At 43.2% G+C, this 25,028-nt stretch overlaps 1 protein-coding gene across 1 annotated transcript in view; it reads right to left on the reverse strand.

Annotated features, from left to right (window-relative positions):
* Nucleotides 1-25,028, reverse strand: part of Atp8b1 (ATPase phospholipid transporting 8B1) — a 128,181-nt gene that overhangs the window by 34,790 nt on the left and 68,363 nt on the right. The window contains exons 3-12 of the mRNA XM_059246503.1: nucleotides 14,699-14,796; nucleotides 12,794-12,907; nucleotides 10,622-10,720; nucleotides 10,453-10,514; nucleotides 6,701-6,773; nucleotides 6,510-6,580; nucleotides 5,263-5,345; nucleotides 4,988-5,146; nucleotides 4,617-4,705; nucleotides 589-779 (exon numbers count right to left, since the gene is read on the reverse strand). Of these exons, the coding sequence (XP_059102486.1) occupies nucleotides 589-779; nucleotides 4,617-4,705; nucleotides 4,988-5,146; nucleotides 5,263-5,345; nucleotides 6,510-6,580; nucleotides 6,701-6,773; nucleotides 10,453-10,514; nucleotides 10,622-10,720; nucleotides 12,794-12,907; nucleotides 14,699-14,796 (1,039 nt within the window). The remainder of the gene's footprint in view (nucleotides 1-588; nucleotides 780-4,616; nucleotides 4,706-4,987; nucleotides 5,147-5,262; nucleotides 5,346-6,509; nucleotides 6,581-6,700; nucleotides 6,774-10,452; nucleotides 10,515-10,621; nucleotides 10,721-12,793; nucleotides 12,908-14,698; nucleotides 14,797-25,028) is intronic.

A 25,028-nucleotide genomic window follows, 5' to 3' on the forward strand; every position in this document is an offset into this window, starting at 1 on the left:
ATATGAGAGGAAGAAGAAAGAGGAGAAGGAGGGACGATTACAGAGCAGACAGCTCTGACCTTGACCTTTATTGGGGTTGGCACTGCACAGAGAAAGAGCGTTTTAGAGAGGCTGAGGGAAAGCAGGGGACACCTTTCCTACCAAGAGGAAGCAACAGGAAGCAGGAGGCCGACGGATGAGCAAAGCTGGAGCAACTGTAGTAAAGAAGGTTCTGTTGAGAGAACAGAGGCTCTGGAAAAGGAAGAATGTCCCATGGCATCCCGAATCTCCACTTTCTCCCAGACTCTTTGTGAACCCTGTGCTTTGGAACCCACTGGGAAGGGCTCACCAAGCAAATGACTGTCACCTTTGACTGTGGACCATCACTGGCCTTATCTGCACAGAGGACAAGATAAAGTGCCTGGCACAGAAGAGATACTTAAAGTTCACACGCCCTTCTCCTACCTCGCTCTCAGTTCCAAATTGAAACTTATTTTCTTCTTCCTTTTGACCTTTGAAACAGTTATTGCTAAACATGAAGGTACTTCACTGGGAAAATGTACTGCACTCTTGCCTGGAAGCAGGAGGTCAAGGGGAGGCCAGGCTTACCTGACATAGAGAGAGATGGGCACCATGGTGTTCAGCACAATGATGTAGCCCCAGAAATTCAGGAAACCCCGGTAGGAGGGTGTGGCATTTTCTCCATCATAGAGGTACCAGGAATAATTGCCTACTTGGGCTTCCCAGTAAGCGTGGCCAATGGCAAGGCCAGCAGAAACCAGGATGAGTACAATAAAGATCTAGAAGACAGACATGCATTGTGAAGCAGAATTTCCAACTCCATACCTTTCAAAGATTCTAATAACATTATTTAGCACTTTACATACATATGACCTTTTAATTAACTGTAAAAACATTACTCTTAAAAAAAAAACAAGACTGTAAGGATGCTTTAAAAGTCCATAAGGCGCCAGGCGGTGGTGGCGCACACCTTTAATCCCAGCACTCAGGAGGCAGAGTCAGGCAGATCTCTGTGAGTTTGAGGCCAGCCTGGGCTACCAAGTGAGTTCCAGGAAAGGTGCAAAGCTATACAGAGAAACCCTGTCTTGAAAAACCAAAAAAAAAAAAAAAAAAAAAAAGTCCATAAGGTTGTGACTGACTGCTTTATATTTACAAGGCTAGGTTTTCTTCACAAAATCATCTTTCAGAAGAGGAGCTGATGTCTTATCCTTAAAGTCATTTATATGACAGGGCAGCCTCATAACTATTACTACTTCAAACAGTGCATATTGTTTGGGAAGATACCATAGCATGAAGCAACTTCAAAGAACGCTGTGTTGAGAGAATCATAGAAAATACTGGATGGAAATTGTTTTGTTTCAATTTTTTGAGAAAGGGTCTCATATAGTCCATGTACCCCTTGACCTCTCTATATACTTGGGGATGACTATAGCCTTTCTGATCTACCTGCCTCTACTTCTAGGAATAAAGGAATGTGTCATTATACTCTGTTTCTTAGGTGGTAGGGATCCAACCCAGGGCTTCATTCATGCTAGGCAAATTCTCTACCAACTGAGCTATATTGCTTGCCCTGTTTTGTTTTCTGAGATAGGTCTTACTGTGTAACCCAGGCAGGCTCTGAACTCTCAAGCTTATTTTAGTAGCCAAGTGCTATGAATACAGGGATGGGCCACCATCTCCTTCTATTTTGTTTTTTTGTTTGTTTGTTTGTTTGTTTGCTTTTAAGAAAGGTGAGGAAATGTCCTCCATATTTGGGTATTTATACAGGTTCAATGCTATAGGAGTTGTGTGACATTGTAAATGCAATGATTTGAAGGATGAAATATCTCCTAGGCTCATGTATTTAAACACTTGGCCCCCAGTTGGAAGTACTGTTTGAGACGGTTGTGAAAGCTTTAAGAGGTGGAGCCTTGCTGGAGGAAAAATATCACTGAGGGGTGGGCCTTGAGGTTCTAGAGCTTGGTTCCACTTCCTGTTCCCTGTCTCTGGTTCCTGACTGTCGGGCCCACCTTACTCCTCTTTGGTTAAGTGATGTCTTCTCATGGGACAGACTGCTGTGGGATGGTCTGTATGTCAAGTGTGTTGCTGATTGGTCAGTAAATAAATCACTGATTGGCCATTGGCTAGGCAGGAAGTATAGGCGGGACAAGGAGAAGAATTCTGGGAAGTGGAAGGCTGAGAGAGAGACACTGCCAGCCGCCACCATGACAAGCAGCATGTGAAGATCCCGGTAAGCCACAAGCCATGTGGCAAGGTATAGATTTATAGAAATGGATTAATTTAAGATATAAGAACAGTTAGCAAGAAGCCTGCCACGGCCATACAGTTTGTAAGCAATATAAGTCTCTGTGTTTATTTGATTGGGTCTGAGTGGCTGTGGGACTGGCGGGTGAGAGAGATTTGTCCTGGCTGTGGGCCAGGCAGGAAAACTCTAGCTACAACAGACTTCATTTACTGGGAACCCCTTTTCCCTCTAAGTTCCTTTTGGTCATGGTACTTGTCATAGCAACAGAAAGGTAACTAATACAGCTCACAAGATTGTCTGAGGTACAATAGGTACCATGTGATGGAGTTGAGAAGCGTATGTTTTTGGAACAAAAAATTAAAGCCAGCCTCCCTGTCTCAATTTCTTTTTTCAGTTTTCCTAGCAATATTTATATATTTCCAGGAGTAATAAAATTTCCAGGGAAAACGTAAAGTTCTGAACATAGATTCTCAAAGTACCTCCTTGAAATGAATGGTCCCAGAAGAGAGAGAACAATCTGTGAGTGCTCTCATTGTGATGATTACAATGGCACTGGATATAAATATTCCAAATCCAACTAATGTTTTTATGAAATTGGGGGTGGGAGGGTTGGTCTTCGGATTGCTTTATTACTTCTTGTGGCTGTAAGTATGTACACACTTGAACAAACTGTAACTATACATTCTGAAGCGTTTATGCATTCAGGTTGAACTAAATATTGGAAATGCAGTTCTCAGGGTATGCAGAATAGAGTTAACAGTGCAGGCCTAAGCCCACTCTCCTTGGCTGGCATATGGAAACTTAGGTTTGGGGAGGGTTTCCCAGCTCCTTATGTATGATTCTGCTATAACAGTGGTTCTCAACCTTCCGAATGCTGCAACCCTTTAATACAATTCCTTGTGTTGTGGTGACCCTTACCCATAAAAATTATTCTCTTCGCTACTCCATAACTGTAACTTTGCTACGTTTATGAATCATATCATAAATATCTGATATGCAACCCCTGTGAAATGATCATATGACCTCCCCAAAGGGGTCTTGACCCCATAGGTTGAGAGCCACTGCCCTATAAGAACAGATCAGTGTGCCTGTTTGGGCAGACAACACCATTTATGCTGACCACCTGTATTCCTACAGGAAATCTGGAATTTGAAGCATGGTGGGCAAGTGGAGCCTACACACCTAGCCCTCAGTTAAAAGAGTCTCTAAGAAGCTTCATTGGAGACAACAGGGCACGCACACAGTCACAAACTGTTGCTGAGGGAACTGAGTGCCTATCTGGTGTGATTCCATGTGGGGTCTAGACAAATTTCCTCTAGATTTCGTTTCATGAGCCTTCTGTTCATCTTGTTTTGTAACCTTGGGCCGCGGCAAGACACAGTGTGAGCACCTGTATATCCAAACCCCATGGATCTGCCTAATCTTGAGCCTGGGTATGGCTTTGAAGACCCTCAACAAGCCTTATTTTTAGCCTTGCCTTAGGTTGGTGAGTGTACAAGCTCACATGTATATGAGAGCGCATGAGTGCATGTGTACACACATACACAGACACATCTGCATTTATGATAACTACTACTATGGAAACTAACAGCAATAGAATCCACTTTCCAGTTCCTAGAATTTTAACACTCCTGGCTAATAGAGGGGAGATATTTTAAAGAGAAATGTCTGTGTCCACCCCTTTGGCTATCAGTCTATTGAGACAATGGTCCGCAAGTAATTGGAATTTTCCCAGGAATCTAATGCCAGGCAAAGGAAAAGGCTAAAGCCTGACCAGCCAGAGGATTGAAACTGGAGTTCATACAATGATGGGTCAGTGATGGGTGGGACCCCAACCTAACCAAGGCTGCTTCCTTTTGGACACTTCCTTCCCTCTAGTTGAGATTGAACCTCATGCCATGACCCTGACAACAGGCTTGGAATTCTTGTCCCAGTGTGGCCACGCCGAGGAAATTTCCTTTCTCTGTTTCTGACTAGTACTTGCCTGTTTCATTGACCTAATGAGGTTGGGTGGCCAAGCCCAGCTTGTTGGGGATGCCAGGACCTGGGCTCTGACCCTAGCAGCTCAGTAAGGGCCCCATGGTAGTGTCCGTGGTTCTTAACTACTCAATAACTAATCATGAAAACACCTGGGGACAGCCTCTGAATTTTTTTCTCCCCAATGGGGCTGTCCTGCTTGAAGTATGAAATTTCTCAGAAAAGGCATGGGACTCCCTTTACATCCATCCTACTAGGCTTGGTGTATCCAGGCCTCTTTGTATTCCATCTAAAGTTGTAAGATTGCCTTGCATTAGAAAAACATACATCAAAATTATTGTAAAAGACAGCAGTCTCATCTAATCTCTCATCTACTAGAATGAAAAATAAATACCGTGTACACCATGTAGTTCATCAAGTAATCAATTTTTGTTCTTTTAAATCTGGTTTTCCCACTATTCTTCATTATCTTAGTGTCAGCACCTAAAAATAGAAAATTCAACGTGATGAATAGTTAAAAAATTCGACTGATAAGAATGTCAATAAAATTACTCTTTCTGTGATTTTTTGATAGAAAAAGAACAGAAAAGCACTTCCCACCCCTCATTCTCTACAAACACGTCTGAGTCATGGTTTAGCTACACAGTCCTAGTTAGCTGGAATATCAGTCCTCCTGCATCAGCCTCCTTAGGGCTGGGATGTCAAGCCTGGGCAGCTCAGCTCTTTCTTGAAATCGTAAGAACAAGAAGCACATTCGGGAAGTACCTGCAAAGATGACCAAGCCATGGCAGACATCAGTGTTCCTGATCACACAGCCACGTAACAGGATTTTATCAGCATCCAAAGGAAAGCTCCGTTTCCTCCAAAACAGCGTTCCCGTGAACTTGTCTAGCCGGTTGTTGGGTTCTTCACATTCGATGAAACCTTTTTCAAAAGGCGTGATTCACATAGTCAGTCAAATACAAAAGACCCAGGCTTACCCAATGGACGCCAAATAAAACAACTAGAATTTGAAACAAGTGAGGTAGTTCTGTACAAACCATCAAATGCTGCCAAGTTCTCTTCTCTTTGGAGATACTGGTCTGTGATTTCCAGGGCCATTTTGAACTTCAAATTGGTTTCTCTACAGGGAAGGGGAGGCAGGCAGAATTAAACACAATTGGAACACAATTTGGAGCTCAAAAGAACAAAAAAGAAAATTCCATAAAGTAACATCGGACCTATCTGGGAGTGAGTGAAGCTTAACTGTTAACTCGTTCTTTTTTCAAACTCTAATTGTAAGTTTAGATGGGGCAATCTGATGCTAGAGCAAGATTATAAACCTAAAGTGTGCCACTGTGCCACTTAAGATGAAGTATCCACAGCCTTCTCTTCAAATGAACTTCTCACCCCCAACCTGGTCTCCAACGTGCTGCCACACTACAATGGTATGCATACCAACCCAGTGCAGACACTCTGCTCAGCACCCCCTGTCCATGTACTTTCTGGAGCAGGCAATTGGAAGTGTTTCTGGAAGGCAGCGCTATCTAGGAAAGGAGGTGGCGGGAATACATAGGCTGCCCAGACCACAAGGCTGCTCCAAGCACAGCACAAAGGAAGACAAGTGTTAGCGCTCCATGCGGGGCAGGCAGGCTCATCCACTTAGGAGAGCCAGGCTGTGAGTCACACAAGTCTCCACTCATTAGGAAGCTGACTGGTGAGCCCAGCTCCACCATTTGGTTATGACAGGGCATGACAGGACTTTCTGTCTCTGGAAAACTTCAGAATTTCCCAGCATTTGGAATAAGAGCGATGTCACTGCTGAGACTGGACGATCGACTGGCTGATCTACAGAGCCAGGGAAGGCTAGATGTTCATCCCTGTGACTCTAGACCCCCATAAAGCAGTGGGTCCATATCTGGGTTATGAGAAACAAGGGCCACAAGGAACAGAGCTCTGATTGTCCCTTACTGTGTGACCTTAGCCAGGCTACTTCACCTCCCTGGGCCTCAGCTTCCTCATGGAGTAATAATTAGATAGTTGTTCAAAAGATTAAATATCTACATGCAATTAAGAACTCAATAAATCTACCAAAAATGGCTCAAAAAACAGCACTTTATTCTAAAACTGATCAGCGAATTAAAAATTATCTATTGACAAAGAACCTAGTCTCAGTTCACTCTGGACAGTCAGACGGCCAACAAGTGGCTGAGGCAAAGGTCAAGTCTCGGGGTTTCCTACCCAGAATATGCAACGCACGTTTCCTTCCAGGCCACCTTTGACGTAGGTCCACCTAAGACACACTCACCCATCAAGCTCAGCCGTTTCTACATAGCAGAGGCTGTTGGGCTCTGAGCTGGACAGCAGCAGAATGTCAGCCTGTCCAAAACAAAAGGCACCTATCACGCAGGGTCCCCAAAGTGGAAGGAACATGGGTGAGGTGGGGGATGGGGTAGGTACGCATGAGGAGAATAAGAGAAGCAGAAGTTGTTCGCTTACGGGAATAAAATCATTCTTCTTCAAACGAAGGACGTCTCCGACTTGGATGTCTTTCCACTTGATGATTTTGAACCTAAGCATCAAAAATAACAACAATTTGGGTTTCTAAGTTTCAGGCCAAGAAATTATCGTTCTTCCTGGGTGTAAAGGTTCTGGAAAAAATGTGCAGATTACAGGAAAGTGTTTGCTATAAGTTCTCCCTTTCACAAGAGTTCTTGATGTTACGAGAGTCACCGTACCCTGCTTGGGAGGCAATGGCAGAGGGACTTTGCTGTGTTCTTTCTACCCTACCCAACATAAGGAAGAACCCACCAGGGGGCACTTCCACATAGTGGGGACAGTGGCCACCCCTCTCTTTATGCTCAGGGCTTGCTGTCCCTCCCTGGGTTGTTTTTTTTTTTTTTTTCCTTCCCCTCTGTCACTCATCACTTGCTCAGTGCTAATACAAGGACAGGAATGCATGATTCCTCCACAGGCCACCAAGAACCCCCAATGGCCTTAAAGCTAGGCTCCTCTCATTCTTTAAATTCCACAGGCTTTTTCCCTTTCTAAGGAATCCATGTTCACAAAGCATCAAACTATAACACTCAGGCCCAAAGTCTTGCGCACGCGCACACAAAAGGTGTACTACTAAGTCATGGCTTCGGAAACCCCGGCTTACTATTTCATCTGAGGTCACATAACCATGGGGGTTGGCAAATGTTTGGCAACAGTAACAGATTTATGAACACACAACAACTCAAAACCCAAAATCAAATGCTTAATGAGCCTGAGGTGTTTCTGGGAGTGCTTATCCAAGCTGTATCACAGGACTTCACTGCAGCCGTGGTTCTGTATAAACACTGGCCGGGATGCCTTGGCCCAGGTTTGAGAACAGTACCTGTTACAGAGTGTGGTGTTTACACTGTACACACAATGCTTTATGTTCTTACAGAGACATAACTTTTTTTTTTTTTTTTTTTTTTTTTTTGAGACAGGGTTTCTCTGTGTAGCCCTGGCTATCCTGGAACTCAATCTGTAGACCAGGCTGGCCTTGAACTCACAGGGATCTGCCTGTCTCTGCCCCCCTGCTGGGATTAAAGGTATGTACCACCATGCCTGGCTGAGACATAACTCTTTAACTGTGGGAAACAAAGACTTTAATATTTCCTGTCATATTCCTCAGAAAGATAGTACATCTTTGTATTACATTAGGATGCTTGATTTTAATAATTGCTGGAAGGGAATTGTTGAGAGCAAAATATGACAGATATGATGAAAATGCCATAATGAAGTTCATTACTTCGTATGATATCCTAAAAAATAAATAAAAAATTTGTTGGTTTTGAGTTGCTTACTTTAATTTTGTTAAAAAAAAAAAAAGTAAATTCTGGCTTGGGGTTGGAATACAATTTGCAACGATTTCTTCAGTGGCTATAAATTCACTCTGCCATTTGTACTATGTATTTGTATGGAGCAGAGTTGCTAGCAACAACAATTTACAGAAAATATTGACCAGTTCTGAAAAGTCCCAAAGCTGTTCTAAGTCCTGCAATGTCAAATGTTCAGCCAAGACTTAATTCTTTATATAAAAATACACAAACACATTCATCCCATTAGTATGAAAATGTACTTTCATCTTTAATAAATGGCAAAGAATTATATTGATACCAAAGAATTGCTCTAAAATGATTTTTATGATTTATTATCAGACAATGATAGATTTATATCTATATTTTATATACCCATATACCTGAGGCTTCATAAAAATTTCTCAGGCAAAAAAGGAGTCATGAGAAGCAAAAGTGTCAGATGTGTTTTGTTATTGGCTGTGACAACCTTACAGGATTCAGCAAGCCAATTTCTGAACACAGACATTTAACTACTATGTTGTCCTCTCATGTGCTCACAAATGACAGAAAACTTGAAATTTAAAATACATTTTAAGTATTTGCTATTATCAAGTTTCTCCAGTTTGTAAGAATTTAAATCCCCAATGCCAGAACTTTTACAAATAATCTTGGCTTATCATTCAGTAACTGCAGCTTGGTGATAGAGTGCAGATTTAGGATTATATAAGGTCCTGAGTTCAAGCTCCAGCACCAAAAACAATAATAAAACTAAAATATAAACATAAACCAAAACATAAAGTGAAGAGAAATTTATACTTAATTTATATTGCAATATTTCTTACATCATAATTTAGAAATGCATGTGTTAATCTCAACTTACAAAGGGACTTAGCAACTTTATGTCCCAACTCTGGGAACAGCAGAGGTCATTCTGGTGGGCTCTCTGAGTGATGTGACAGTTTTCCTGGAGGAGGCTTCTAGGTCCTACCTCACTGATGGCCCTCATTCTTACAGGTTCCACTGTACAAGCTGCCAGGGCCATGGAGCTGCTGGAGATGCTTCTCAGCCCAAGTTCAAGGTAAAGCCTGTGTGTATGCGTGTGTGCGTGCGTGCGTGCGTGCGTGCGTGTGTATTTCTCAGGATGGTACCCAGGGCCTCAGGCATAGTAGGCAAGTGCTCTACTCTGAGCTCCCTCCCTAGCCTCAGGACTACTCGTTACCAACATCACTGATGCACACTAAACAGTGAGGTGGGATGGCAATGAATCTTACCCTCTCTTCACAATATTGACTCTAGGGGGTTCCAGAGGTGGCTTCCAGCCCAGAATCCATTTATTTATAAGAAGAAAACCTGTGTCAACATTTACAACTTGGTGGCACCTATTTTGAACTAAGCACAGTAAATGGTGGCTGTAAGTTGGGTTCCTTTCCTAATTGTGAACACATTAAACAGTCTCTTGAGTTGGGCCTTCATTCCCATTTTTAGCACTTGACTTTGGACTCATTCCTTGAGGACCTTGCTCATAAAACAACTCATTACTGCTCCCTCAGTTGGTTGACTTGGCCAGAGCTGACTGCATTCTGTGTTTCTTGAACAAGAGTCTATTGAATACTTTCTGCATATGAGATGCAGGACATAGTCTGGACCAGGAGATGGGACACCTACCCAAATAATTCTAATACAATTTATGTCATAAAAGAAATGAGCACTAAATGTTCTGAAAATGGAGAAGGGGGAGAAATCACTTTAGGTGGCAAACTAGGGAAGGTATGGGGACATCCTGTATGAGGAAATCCCTGAAGGGGACACATTTGGGAATGGTAAAGTAGAAGCAGTACATTGGAGGCAGCAGGCTCGTGGAAGTGCTAGGTATTCTGGGAGCACAAGCCCAATCCGCAACTACATATAATCCAATTTGGGTGTAGCTACACTGTCCTGAAGGGGAGGTAACATCTCTCTTTATCAGAGATGACTCACTATTAAAATACAAATGTACTGGGCTGAAGAGATGCCTCAGTCAGTAAAGTGCTTGCAATGAAGTCTTGAGGACCTGAGTTTGATCCTCAGAGCCAGGAATGACAGTACATGCTTGTAATCGCAGTGTCAGGGAGGTGGAGCTAAGCAGACCCCGGGCTTGCTTGCCAGCCAGTCTAACTGAATTGGTGAGCCCCAGAACCTTGAGAGACATGATTTCAAAAAGGGAGGCAGTAGCATCCATGGGAAGATGCCCAACATTGACTTCTGGCACCCTGTGCACATGCACTCATGTCCACACACACACACACACACACACACACACACACACACACACACACACAAAGCTAATGTGCCATAGACTTCTAGGCTCTAATAGAATTATCTTTCAGTATGCCTCTAGACATTTATGCATGAAATCTTTGTAGCTAAATTAAAAATGGATACCTGCCATCCTTAATGACTTCACATGTCCTATTGTTGATTTCCTTGTCCATTTTGTGGCGAGCCTTGGGAAGGAAGATGAGGAAGTATTATTTGAATCATCTCAAAATATAAAGCACCAATGTTAGTAAGGTCAGAACAATAAGAAGAAGGTGGCTTGAGAAGTCCTTACCACATCATCTACCAGGTCTTTGACTGCCGTGATGCCCAGCACCAGAAGTAGGGGTACCAGTGTGGTATACCATGCCAGGGTAGAGATTTGAGGAATTGCCTAAAAGAAAAGGAAAAGCTTGCATACACATGTTCCCATGAAAACATATCTAACTTACAGGTAGTGGAGACCTGATTTTAAGTTTGCTAATCCTAATGTCTATCATTGAACAAGTCTACATACTGGAGCATGTCAAGGAAAGGACATTTAAGAACCATTCTGCTGGCTCTCTCTGGCTTCTGAACAGTCTGGCAGACAGTGGCCCCAGAAATTATCTCATTGTGGCTTTAACTAGGCATCAAAGGGAGACCATCTAAACCGTTGTGTAAAAATTCAAAGTAGGGCTGGGTGGTGGTGGTTGGACACCTTTTATTCCAGCACTCAGGAGGCTGAGGCAGGTGGATCTCTGTGAGTTTGAGGCCAGCCTGGTCTACAAAGTGAGTTCCAGAATAGCCAGGACTGTTACACAGAGAAATCCTGTTTGGAAAAAAAAAATCAAAGCAGGTGGCGTGGGGAGAGAGCAGCCCCTAACTTTGAGCTGCAATGTGTCCAGCCAGTTACTGTGGGTCCTTCAATGCAACAAAAGATGGCAATAGATATGGCTGCTTCTGAAGGCAACTGATTGGGCAAAGCTCCCATCATGGTCCTTGCTGCTGGCTCAGGCAACAAAGCAATCTCCTTTGTTGGATCAAGATAGTATCTCAGGTGCAAGGGATACATCTTTAACAAAGATCTGTCAGAAACTTGCTGATCTTTGGACCACATCTGGTTCTTTGATGTTAAGCTCCCGGGTTCAGCCCTGTTCAGCTCTACACATGCAGGCTTTCAGATTTTGGGCAAGTTACTTTACGACACTAAGCCTCAGCTCTTTTCTGCAAGATGGAGTATGTGCTGGTGTTTACCTCACAGAGAGCAAGTAAGCAGGCAAACAGCCTGTCTGTTGCTGTCACCTTAATGCAGATTGCTGTGTCTTAAGAGAAAGTAAATGGGCTGCAGCTTTATAACGAGCATGTAAATCTGCCTTCTTCCTTCTGGAAGTCGATGAAGGGAAAGTAGCCCACTGACCACAGAGAAACCTAACATGATTTGAAGTGTACACCTGTATACTTGCCCGGTGACACACCCTTTCCGATCAAGTTATCAGGCGTTTTGTCTGCCAACATCTGCTGAGTAGCCACTTCTTCCTCATGTGTTTGCTCTGTCTATACTTTCTGCTCCGCATACCCTACATCCCTCTCAGATGCACATCCGCTACATGTTAGAACTTCATTCGTAAATCGCAGTTGTGTTTTCCCATCTAACCCTTGTGATAAAGGAGCTGATAAAGCCAACTGACTAAGTTATCTTTATAACCCACATATCAGGTACTAAAGGTCGATTCTGAGCACTAACTAAAACGTGGAGAGCCCCTTGATTATAGTAACCGTTTCTATACAGATAAAAGTCTAACGCTCCAGATAAGGACTCCTTGGCTTAAAAAAAAAAGTATTTTCTTTCTAATGTAAAACCAGTTCACAAAAATAACTTACAAGCTTTATGAACAAATTATCAATAAAAAGTCAATAGTATCCTTATGGAAAAACAGGTGACTAAGTAAAAAGAAGATAAATACAAAACAAACAACAAAAACCCAATTAATTTTAAGGTACAAATACTTTTATAAATATTTTAGTTTTATTTACTTTAGGGATGCAGTTTATCACTCACATCAGTACAAAATCAGTTTTCTGAAAACAGAGTTAGACCGTGTCTGTTGGTTCAGGACTGTTATCCTAGATACTTAGGTTGCTGAGGCAGGAAGATTACAAGTTCAAGGCCTGCCTGGGTGAGTAGGTGAGATTCTGCCTCAAACTGAAAAGGTGAAAAAGAGGGCTGAGGATGTAGCCCAGGGGTAGAGCATGTATGAGGCTCAAAGTTCAACCCCCATATCTGAAACAAAAATGTAAAACAGAATCAGAATAGTATCTGCCTCATTTATTTTCTTAACTCACTGAGCTGGTTCTGCACATGAGGCACAGATCCCTTATGTAGAAAGCCCTGATATAAATATAAAACACGTTAGAGATTGTCTACTTTCTGCACACCTACAGCGTACATCACTGACAACAGATTCAAGGCATCAAAGGGCATTACCTGCAAGATAAGAAGGATCAGGAAATAGAAATTGGCTGCTCGCTTAAATTGTTCAAACAAATTCATGGGTAGAAAGGTAAGTCCGTTGTACTTGTATGTTTTAATTGCATTATTCTGTTGGGGGAAAAAAAAGAATTATTCTAAATGGTACCATACAACAAGTACACCCACCTGCACAAATGACTATTTCCCACAGCCTGTCAAAGCCCAGGGCCATAATTTTCGTCAGAAGAATGCTGAGATTTTCTTAAAGTATTTCATTCTAGCCAGGCTTGGGATGACTTTAAGAGTCTAGATCATAAGACACAGACACCAGACTGTGACTTTATGGATCCTGCTGATACACTTCTTGGGCCACAGGACCTCTTAGAACTTGGGGCAAAGACTGATGTCAACATGAACAGAGCAAGAAAGTACCTTTTATTAAGGGAAGATGAAGGCCACTGTGTCCGAAAGAGCAAAAGCCATTTTGCAGGTTGATTGTGTCCTCCAAAATGTATACTAACCCCTAACTCTAATGCCTTTTAACAAGATCTTACTTGTCTATGGGGTCCTGGCAGGTGAAATCCAGATGACTTCACAGTGGATCAGGGTGAGTTCTAAGCTAAGGACTGGTGCCTTTATAGGAAGGGGAACTGGATACAGAGACACAGGGAGAAGATAGAAGCAAGGATTGGAATGATATATTTACAAGCCAAAGAATGGTAAGACTTGTGGGCAAGCACCAGATGTTGGGCCAGGCATGGATCTGGTCCCAAGATTCTCCATAAGGAACCTACCTTGTCAACCTCTTGACTCTGGACTTCCAACTTCCCAAACTATTAGAAAATAAAGTTCTGCTTCCTAAGCCACAAGCTGTGGTACTCTAACGGTCCACAGGAGAAAAGAGAGTCTAAGAATAACCCTTCTCTTTGGTTATCAAACTATTGAAACAGTGGTCCCCAAGAAATTGGAATTGTCCCAACACTCTCATGTTGGGAGAAAAAAAAAAGGCTGAAACCTCATGCCAGCCAGAGGAGGAATTTCTTTCCTGGAAAGAGATTTCACACAGTAATAACAACTTGTCAGATCACCTGGTAGATCTGACTAGACCATCGTGATGACGGGTCAATGGTAGGTGGACAGCTTAGTTATGCATACTTCTCATGCTCCAGTTGTCTTTAACCTCACAGAAGGGTCTGGAAGATGGAATTGGGAAGTCACTGATAGCTTTAATTGTTACACTTCTCAATGTGGCCACAATGAATAAATTCATTTCTCTGCTTTTAACTAAATAACCCTGTCTTATAGGGTTATAGATTTTTATTTATGTGTATGAATGTTTTGACTGTATGTATATGTACCACATGCATGCCTGGTCCTTGCAGAGGCCAGAAGAGGGTGCCGTACTTCTAGGAATTAGAGTTATAGAGGGTTGTGAGCTGCCATGTGGGTGCTGGGAACCAAACCTGGGTCCTCTGCAAAAGCAAGTGCTCTTAACCACTGAGCCATCTCTCCAGCTCTACTGATCTATATCCTTTATCATGTTTTAAAGAAATAAACAATTTTTTAGGTGAAAATCTCTCTGATATCTCTAAATCCATCCGAGGCAGAATCAACTTGTTACTTTCAAAAAAAGGCTTTCAGGGATGATGTTTTATAATTTTCATAAAATATTTTAGCAAGAACTCTGTCACTATACAGGGGACATTTCCATTAATATAATTCTATTTTGTTTCAAGTCAGCCCTACCAACCTTCAGGGTAGTTAAATGTTAATAAAAATGACATTCTGTAGAATAGGGGAGGGTTATCAATAGCCCCAGGCTAGTAATTACCTAGGTGGAAGATACTGTTTGAAGCTGAGAAGCATGACTTGACTAGGCAAACTTGGGCTAGTATAAAAACAATTCTGTCATTAACTTACCGCATATTTGCTCTCCTTAATACAAAAGAACTTGGTGTTCATAAAATGAGGTTGTTCGTGGAACTTCCGGTCATTTGCTTTGACTTGCCAGGTGCAATCTTTAAAAGAAAAAGAGAGAATTGTAAATAGAGGGTCACTGGGAAGGAATCAAATTGAAGGGAAGTCTGTAGAGTGGGTCCTAATCCACTGTGTGTATGATGACCTCTTCACAGAGGCCATTGGGATACCAGCAAGGAAGGAGAATGGTGGGAAGTCATCTGTGGAAGATGGAAATCTACCGTCATAGAGCTTTGGGGGGACCTGTGATGGCCAATCTTCATTGTCAATTTGGATTGACAATGGGGTCCAGAATCACACGGGAGACAGAGCTCATGGTGAACCTGTGTGGAATTATCTTGATTACATTAACTGAAGTAGCAGACCTACCTTAACTGTGAGCACACCAGATGGGCTCAGGTCCTAACCTGAATAAGGAGGAGAAAGAGAGCCAAACACAGGTGTTCATCTCCAGCTGCCTCCTAATGAGTGTGGCTGCATCTTGAATGGCTGCCTCAACCTCCTAGTGCCAGGACTTCTCTGCGTGATGGATTGTACCCTTGAACTCTGAGCCAAAATAAACCCCCTTTTCATTAAGTTCCCTTTGTTTAGGTATTTTATCACAATAGGAAAAGTAAATAAGACAGATTCCAACCTCACAATCCTTAGAAAGAATCAAGCCTGCCAACAGCTTCATTTAGACTAGGGGCCAATGAGAGTACATGTCAGATGTTTAAATGACCACTTGTAGTCCTCATGTTCTAAAAGAGCAGTCTATCTCTAAACATGACTAAAACAAAAACACCAAAGATCTAGAAGTTCACAGATACATTAAATTTTCAATTTCATTGACTTGGTTTCTAATATTTACATTTTTAAAAACATTTAGTGAATGAATAAGTCATAAGAAGGGTATCACCTCACCCCACACTTCGGAGTCAGATCATGGATTGGCGTTGTGCATGCCTTTCCCTGGTGACTAACGCCTGTCACCTTCTCAAGTTCATTTCATGCTGTTGTTATGTCTGAACTCCAGGAAACTTTAGAAAGTCCATAGTATCTCTGATGCTGAGGAGGGAGAACATTCTTTTCCAACAGCTGTCTCTCTAAACACCTCTTTATTCCCACTATACCATAATGCTAACTTGATTCTCCCTAGGGTGGATCCCTGAGGTCACTGACAGAGTGACACCATGGTTTCCAACTCTGCTGAAACCTGTACAGATAGATATATCTTTGGGCACTAATCTCTCCAACTGAAGTGGTCAATTTTAATTGCCAGCTTGACACACTCTAGAATCACCTGTGAAGAGAGTTTCAACAAGGACTGGGTAGATCAGTTTGGTCTGTGGGTATATTTATGGGGGGGTGTCTTTATTAGACTAATGTCCACTGTAGGTGGCAACATTCCCTGAATCTGAGTCTTGGACTGTATAAGAATGGAGAAAGGCATCTGAGTAATACATGCATCCATTTCTCTGTGCTCTTGGCTGTGGATATGATCTGACCAGCTGTTTTAAGTTCCTGTCACCTTGAGTTCCCTGCTATGATGGACTGTAACCTGGAATTGTGAGCAAATACAAGTCACATATTTGCTCTCCTTAATATGAAATAACTTCATGTTGATAAAATGGGGTTGGTTGTGGGACCTTCAATCATTTGCTTTTACTTGCCATGTGCAGTCCTTAAATGGGAAAGATAAAAAAACAGTATGTAGAAACCCAGGTCATTGTTTTGTGTCAGGGCATCTTGATCACATCACAGAAGTGAGACTAGGCCACCGTTCTTCCCACCCTGTGGCCAATGTCACTCCTAAGCCTGCTAGAGGCTCTTGGTGCCAAGTACATCCCGATCTCCCCAAAGTCCTGTAGCTGTAGGACTCCACACCTTTGCTACAAATACAGGCATGTCCGTGGGTGAGCACAGCTGGAACAGCCTAAATTCTGATGAGGTTCTTCATGGTAGCCTCATGAGACGCATATATTTTCCCTTGTAGCCCACGATATCTTTTCCAACGCCTGGAGGGACGCACGGCTTCACAGGAAGCTAACGAGTGGCAAGCTTCTTGGATAGTTGATGTTTCTCATAGTCATAGCCAGAGTGAAGACAGGGGAGTCTGGGTCACTCTGAAGTTGTTGGAGACTTGTGGCTGCCTCCTCCAGTGGCTTATTCATGCTCAGCATAGCCAATGGCTGGTTGGGCCAACAGCATGACTTCCAGCAGTAGACTTGAGGACCATATTCTCCTTGTGGCCTCAGTTGTACACTGGCCATGCCTACTCTTGTGCCAGTATGGACAGAATTGCTCAGACACTGATGGCTGTGTGATTATAGCCATCCCTCCAGGAGAGTGTCCCCTCCGGACATGGGGAACAAGCTCATTGACAGCTGTCATTTGGCTACTCTGTCTTTGAATATTGAAAATCACAATCCTTAGGTAGAAGGTGTGAATGTAACTAGCCATCACATTCCAGGCAGAGTTACCCCAATCGAATCCCTGTTTATATGGCAGCTTTTAACCTTTCAAACCCTCAGTGACATGTCCTTTATCAGTGCCACTCCCAAAGAACACAGTTTACTCTATCTTCTGTCTGCTGCCCCTTTGGCCAGAGCCACTCCATGGGTCTTCAAGTGATGGAGCTGACCCTGACCCTAGAGCAGAGGTAAGAAAGACACTTTGAGACATACAAATGAACATATTCTCATGAGGCTAGACAGAAGTTAGACCTCCCTCCTTCACACTCATCCTACATTGTAGCCAAGCCAGTCAAAGGGACAGCATTGACCATTACTATTCCATCTACACTTTACTGTGGGAACTGTGTCCTCCTCCCTGCCCAGACTGGTTCCCAGGGGAGCCTGGAGCATGCCAAGCTTGTCCTTGAATTCCTTACAGGTCTTCCATGTGTTCCAAACACACTAGCACCAAAAGTATCTTCAGAATGAGTTGGAAATGCTAAATTCATAGTTCAGCTTGCTCCCTGTCTATATTAACTGGTGCCCTATTGCTGAAGCCCAGCACTCAGTGAAAATTTAGGCTCAAGGGACCTTCCAACACAGAGGTGATTTCAGTTGGCCATGAGACTGTATCTCCTGTATTTTGTCTTGCTCCTCCACACTGGGCTCCTACTGCCCTCTATTACATCAGCTTTATAGATACCATGTTCCACTCTCTGTGTGTGTTGGGCATGGTGCTTAGGGGTTAATATCTATATTTCATAGCTCAGGACATTGAGGCATTGGTAGGATCAGCAAGAGGACCAGTGGCATAAGACTCAGAATCTAGCTGATCTCTCTGAGCTTCCAGTATAGCCTCCCCCGCACCTTGCTTTGCTGGCTAGGCCCTTCTTTTGGAACACAATCTCTATACCACTCTGCCAGCAAAAGCCAACTTGGGAAGATCCTTTATGAGACCACGGTCACCTTTCCTCTATTACCATAGCACACAGCCCAAGCTCAAAACATGGATGTCATCAGTTAGGAGTTAGGCCAAAGGCGGCATCCCCCAGCCTTGGATTATTTGCATCACCTGCAGGGTGATGACCGTTCTTTGAGCGGCACACAAGTGGGTGGGTCCAGTTTTGGTGAAATTAACAATGAATGTAGCCGGGCAGTGGTGGCACACACCTTTAATCCCAGCACTTGGGAGGCAGAGCCAGGCGGATCTCTGTGAGTTTGAGGCCAGCCTGGCCTACAGAGTGAGTTCCAGGAAAGGCGCAAAGCTACACAGAGAAACCCTATCTTGAAAAAACAAAACAAAACAAAACAAAACCAATGAGTGTGACATGCCATTTTTGGAAGGGGAATTAGAGACAGGAAAATCTATGAGTAAGGGATCATAAAACGCTCAACCGTGCAGCAATTGCAAAAATCAAAGTCGTACTTAAGAAAATACTTCATCTTTTTCAGTGACTCACTTTTCATCGTCCTACTCCTTGGGAAACACAGATACTAGTATAAGAGATCAAGTGCAGGCTGCCAGAGGATGCAAATAATGAACTTGATTACATTTTTGAAAATCACAATACCATTACTGAGTGTTTCCCTGTGTGGTTTGCCTGCCACTCATCAGGTAATCATAAGTGTGGTGTTATGACAAGTGGAAATGTTCTTGGCATCTCCCAAGCTCAAGAGCAATTTCATCAAAAGGGAAAATGGAAGTGGAAGTATAAAACAATCCATGAGCACTGTGATAAGATCTGCAATCAGAACACTTCTTCCCCACTCAAGGGAGAGCGCTGAAGGAAAGTAGCAAAAAATAAAGGGGGGGGGCGTGTTTCTTAGGATAATCTTGAATCCATTCCATTTGTAGCAATTTGCAGATGTATCTGCTTATTTTATTATTTTTTAAGGAATTTATTCATTTTTATTGTATGTGTATTAGTGTTTTCCTGCATGTATGTATATGCACCACATGCATGCCTGGTGCCCACCGAAGCTAGAAGAGACCTTGGGCTCCCTGGAATTGGAGTTACAGACAGTTGTAAACTGCCATGTGGATACTGGAGATTCAACCTGGGTCCTCTGCAAGAAGCAGAGTGCTCTTAACTGCTAAGCCAACTCTCCAGCGCCTACTGCTTTATTCTCTTTTTTTGTTTTGTTTTATTTTTTTGAGACAGAGTTTCTTTGTATAGTTTTGGTGCCTGTCCTGGAGCTCACTCTGTAGACCAGGCTGGCCTCGAACTCACAGAGATCTGCCTGCCTCTGCCTCCCGAGTGCTGGGATTAAAGGCGTGTGCCACCACCGTCCGGCTTTACTGTTTTATTCTTTAAGACAGGGTCTTACGACATGGCCCAAGCTGGCCAGGAGCTCATTATCGTCCTGCCTCAGCCTCCAGAGAGCTGGGGTACAGTTGTGTGTACCACACCCAGTGACACATGCTTTAAAAGTTTTGTTTGAGCTTACTGAAGACCTGACACATTCTAGGCACCGGTATTCCACGGCACTGCTGAGAACCATTGCCCTACACTTATTCCAGGATGGGAAGAGAAGCTGACAGGGATCCCAGAGAAGAAAGAAAAGGTCAGTGTGAAGGACTGAACCCTAGTCTCAGAAACACCCAGGAGGGGTGTGTAAGAGGGGTGCACACCTTCAGTTGTAGCAGTTACCAGGGATGCTGGGACAGGAAGACCAAAAGGTACAAGCCCAGGGCTGGAGAGATGGCTCAGCAATTCAGAGCACAGTAACTCATGCAGAAGACCTGAACTCAGTTCCCAGCGCTCAGATAATGGTTCACAATCATCCATAACTCTAATTTCAGGGAATTCAAAGAGACCTTCTGATCTCTGTGGGCACCAGGGACACATGTGGTGTGCATACATACATGCAGGCAGAACACCCATACGCATAAAATAAAATAAATAAATCTTTAAAAATAAAAAAAAAGTTACACAGGCCAGCCTGGGCTAGACAGTGATACCCTGTTAAAAAAGACAACAAAACAAAAAAAAACCCACAAAAATGAGCCAACCAACCAACCAATCACAAGGCAAACCAGCAAAAGAGCCTAGGAGGAAAGAATAAGCCATTCTGAGAATGAGCTGCACAGAATGAGATTTCCCGCCTTCCCCTGGTGTATCTGGTCCAGCCCCACCCCATCCAAGAAAGCAGCTTCCTTATCCCCTCCCCTAGCCTGTTTTCATGTGTAAGCTGTAAACCAAGGACAATTTCTAACTCCCCATAGAAGCAGTTAGGGTTGCCAGAGATTACCGTAGTCTCTTATTTTATATGTGTGATCAATATGTTGAGGGGCCTGGAGAAAATGCCCCGTGTGTTTGTATCTGAAGTTTAGCTACAAGAGCTCCTCACCTCCTCCTACTACAGAAACCTGCCTGTAGTCAAGGCTCTTGGTTGGCCTGTATGGACAAGCATATTGGTGTCTCTTTATCGTTGGAGATTTGAGCAGTATTACAGCCAAAGACCATAAAAAGATCTGAAGATGGTGATCTATGGTCAGATTTCAAATACTTACAGAAAACACTTGAAATACCTCTCTTCCAACACCCTTAATAAATAAATATTTATTTATGTTAGCTTTTGCAAAAATTAATGTGACCATGAGCATTTAGAAACATAGTCAGAGAAATGCTCAGAGATTGAGAGCATTTCTTGTTCTTGCAGAGGACCTGGGTTCAGTCCACAGCACCCATAGGTGGCTGACAATCACCTCTAACTCCAGTTCTAGGTGATCTGGTGACCTCTTCTGACTTTGTAGGCATTGCACAAACACGGTGCACACACGTACATGCCAGTTCATGTGCTCATACACATAAAACTAAAAAATCAGAGAAGACTTACGAATGCGGTTTGAAATGCTGTGCTAACGTGCATGCCTTTAGGAAGGCTAGCAAAGCAATTCTTGGAGGTGTTTGCCTTTGGGATACATTTTACTATACACTTACACCACAATAGTAAGTTTCAGTCAAAGAAAGCACCTTGTCCCACTTGCTAGAATAGGAATAATGACAAAGTAAAGAGGAGAAATTATAAACATATCAGCAACTACATCAAAATACATCTATGTATGCTAGAAAGATACTCAACCAGAGTTGCAGCAACAAACCAACCAGGCACATGTCTGGGATGCATGTAACATCAGCCACATGTGGATCAGTATCACGCCACGCTCCGCTAAAGGCTTGTGTCACTGATACATCTGAGCACAGCTACGTGATGTCCAGAGTGTTCCCACAGATGCCAAGTGCTTTGATGAGTGTCATCTGGCAGAGGGAATGAGCATGGCCTTGTCCCCCATCCTCTTTGCTGTTTTGATTTCTCATTTACAAAGCCACCAACAACCAAAAGCCTGGATCAGTTGCTGCAAGCTGTGACAGATGCAGGAGACTAGAAACATCAAAATCTTAGAATTGTAATATGAAGAGAAGAATCATCCCATAGAAACATGGGTACAGGACACAGGCAGGCATGTCACATAAAAATAAAATGCAGACAGTTCTTTCACAGGAGAAAAGACCCTGGAGATAATCAAAGAGAAATGCAGTCCACAGAGGTACCATTCTTTATCTTCTAATTTTGGCAAGGAATAAAGAATCTAATGACACGGAGTTAAAAGGAGTAAAGAATTGGTCCTGTGGATAGATAGCCTCTGTGGAGGGCAGTTTGACCATGTCTCAAAAACCTGGTATGCAGTGCACTGTAGCATGCTCCAACTTCTAGGAGTCACCCTCTGTGCATGAACTACTCTGCAGGGGAAAGATGGAATGGTGCAGAGCTTCTGAATACAGCCAAATTTTCCAAGGATTAGAAAGAAGCCAAACACTTTCTAGGAGCAGTTGGTTAAATATCCACATAATAAAAGCCTAAGTTAAGAGTAAAAACAAAATAAAGCAAATGAGGTGACTTCATATGGATGATAGGGAAATTCTCCACATCACATGGCCAACTGACAAAGGCAGAGGGCATCTATTATATTATGCTATGAGATGCACAGAAGCAATACATGGTATGACCATATGCACACACACATCCGTGGGTACATAGAGCAACAGGTGTATAAGTGTTTGTGCATATACATGTGTGCACTATATACTTCTGGAAGGATCTATGAGAAACTAGGAAGAGCAAGGTTCTTTCCCAAAAAGGAAAATTCATGGCTAAGGAAGAGCCAGAGATGTGGGATTTATTTTCACTCTCTACCCATGCAAATGTGGATTCAATTTGCATATATTACCATTAAAATATGCATGTGATTCTACTACTTCTCTCAATTTATGTAAAAGCAATATACAGGTTGTTTATTTTTTTTTTTTTTTTTTTTTGGTTTTTTCAAAACAGGATTTCTCTGTGTAGCTTTGGAGCCTGTCCTGGATCTCACTCTGTAGACCAGGCTGGCTTTGAACTCACAGAGATCCATCTGCCTCTGCCTCCTGAGTGCTGGGATTAAAGGTGTGTGCCACCACCGCCCAGCAGGTTGTTTAATGTTTATAGTCATTATGCCACTCTATTTACTATTACATATGCATTTGTATATATAAATTCTAAAGGCAATGGGGTTATGGGTAAGGATAAATAAAAAGTGGAATACATGGGGCTAGAGTTGTAGTTCAGTGGTAGAATGCTTACCTAGCATGTGTGAGTCCCTAACATTGGGGGTGGGATGGGGAAATACTAGAAAAGATGAAAATTTGGCATAGCCATGGAAATAAGTATAAATACATCTTTATAATGTTTTTGAATAAGAATACATACTGCATAGATCCATATAGATAAACACAAAGTTTAAAAGCATGTGGAACTAAACGACAGTATTTAAAGACGTGGATTCAGAGAGCAAAACAGCAAAGAGGAAAGAACCCATGGCTGTGAAAATAGGGTCGAGGCCAGCAAGATGGTTCCAAGGACAAAGATGCCTGCTGCCAAGCATGACCACCTGAGTTTGAGCCCTAGGCCCACACGGTGGAAGACAGGAACTGACTCCTACAAGTTGTCCTTCGACTGTCACATGTAGGCCTCGGCACACATGTGCTCTCACACACATACACACACCCTTCTTTCTCACACACACACAATCAATCATCAATCAATCATCAATCAATCAATCAATCCATAAATGTGATAAAAATTTTAAAGGAAAAGATGGAGTTTTCCTCTGAGCAGGGAGGAAGGGAAGAAATGTAAGCTCTCCTGGCGGTCAGCCATATGCTCATGCTTGACATGGGGACGTTGCCACATGTTCACGGAATAACTGTTTAGCCAGGTACTTGTGTTCTCTGTGGTTTTTCAGAACTGGAAAACATACAAAGACACCAAAGCCAGATGTGCACCAGATGTGTTTGCCTGCGATCCCAGCGCTCGAGGGGCAGAGGCGGAAGGATGGCGGCAGGGTTAAGTCCTGCCTGGTCTATCTACTTAGCAAGTTCAGGGTTAGCCAGGGCTACATAGTCACACCTTGTCTCAAAACAAAAACAAACAAACAAACAAGACCAAAACAAAAAACTCAAAAACAGAAAACAAAACCGAACCTGAGAAGGAAGAAAGGCAGGCAGGCAGGTAAACAGAAAGGAAAAGCAGAGACAGAAGGAAAGCAGCCTCGGCTCTGACGGCCAGAAGAAACGGGCACAGGTGACGGAACTTCCCTAATGTCAACTTAACAGTGCCACCAAGCCACATTCTTCTGAAGGGCTCTGACTGTGTGCCTAGGAGGGAGGAAAAGTGACCCAGGGTGGGAGATGGGGGAGTTAAGAGAAGACAGCCCTGTCCTCTCTATGCAGGAAGGGCTCCAGCCTCGCTCAGGTCTCTGAGCCCAACTATGGTCCTTCTGCTCCAGTGTGGGCTTGGCAAAGCAGCTGTTCTGCCAACAGGCCACAAGGGGTGGAAGAGAAGATGCCCATCAGGTCACAGAATGATCCTCACCAAGGAAGGTGTGGAACTCGTCTCCTCATTTTCCTAAACCAGGTTCACCTCTATCAACAACCACAGTCTCTGAAGTTGTGGATGGATGAAGATCAGATTGGCTAGAGTAATGACCACAGCTGTAATTCTGGGAGCGAGGGTCCCAGACCACCAGCAGCCACGCACGGGCACTTGTTAGAAATGTCAGCTCTTAGGCCCCACCCCAGAGCCATGGCAGTGGAAGCTGTAGCTGGAGGTCAGTGGTGTTTCTCACAAGCTATATATGTGAATCTTTTGGACATACAAATTCAGAAAGCAGGGATATTGTGTGAGTCAGATCCAAAGAGAAACATCTGTGGATCAAGCTTAATCTCAACCTCCAAAAGCCTGACTGTTCAGCCAAAGTAGGGAACACAGAGATACCTACATACCCAGACAATAAGATGAACACGTACTAAATGTAATGATGGATACTTGGTGGTGTGGGAAGTCTAGTCCAGCCAGGGTGTGGTAGGAACACATTTCGGAACACATGTTCCTTGTATTGACTATTCTGTGTCTGGTTTGGCTTTTGTCTTTTGAGGTGGGGTCTTTCCATGTTGGCTAAGCTAACTTTGAATTTATCATCCTTCCTTTTTAGCCTCTGGACTACGTGAGCCACCACCCAGGCTTATGATTCTTAGAAGCTCATAATTATGCCAGTAAAGGAAGAGGAAAAAGGTCCAAGGGTATTTGAGGGAAACAGGATGTTATTAGCAAGAACCTACAGCTGGAAAAGCCTGGCCTCAGCCCACAAATGAAAATCTGGGCACTGCAGGACTACAGAGTGACTCAGGGAGGGAACAGCCAGGACCCAGTAGATGGTGGGGCCTGGAACTCCGTGGCAAGACCACAGACATCTTTCAGAGGGGAAACTGACAGGGTCCAGTTGAACTTGACATCAG

Source organism: Peromyscus eremicus, chromosome 19, assembly GCF_949786415.1.
Source record: "Peromyscus eremicus chromosome 19, PerEre_H2_v1, whole genome shotgun sequence".
NCBI lineage: Eukaryota > Metazoa > Chordata > Mammalia > Rodentia > Cricetidae > Peromyscus > Peromyscus eremicus.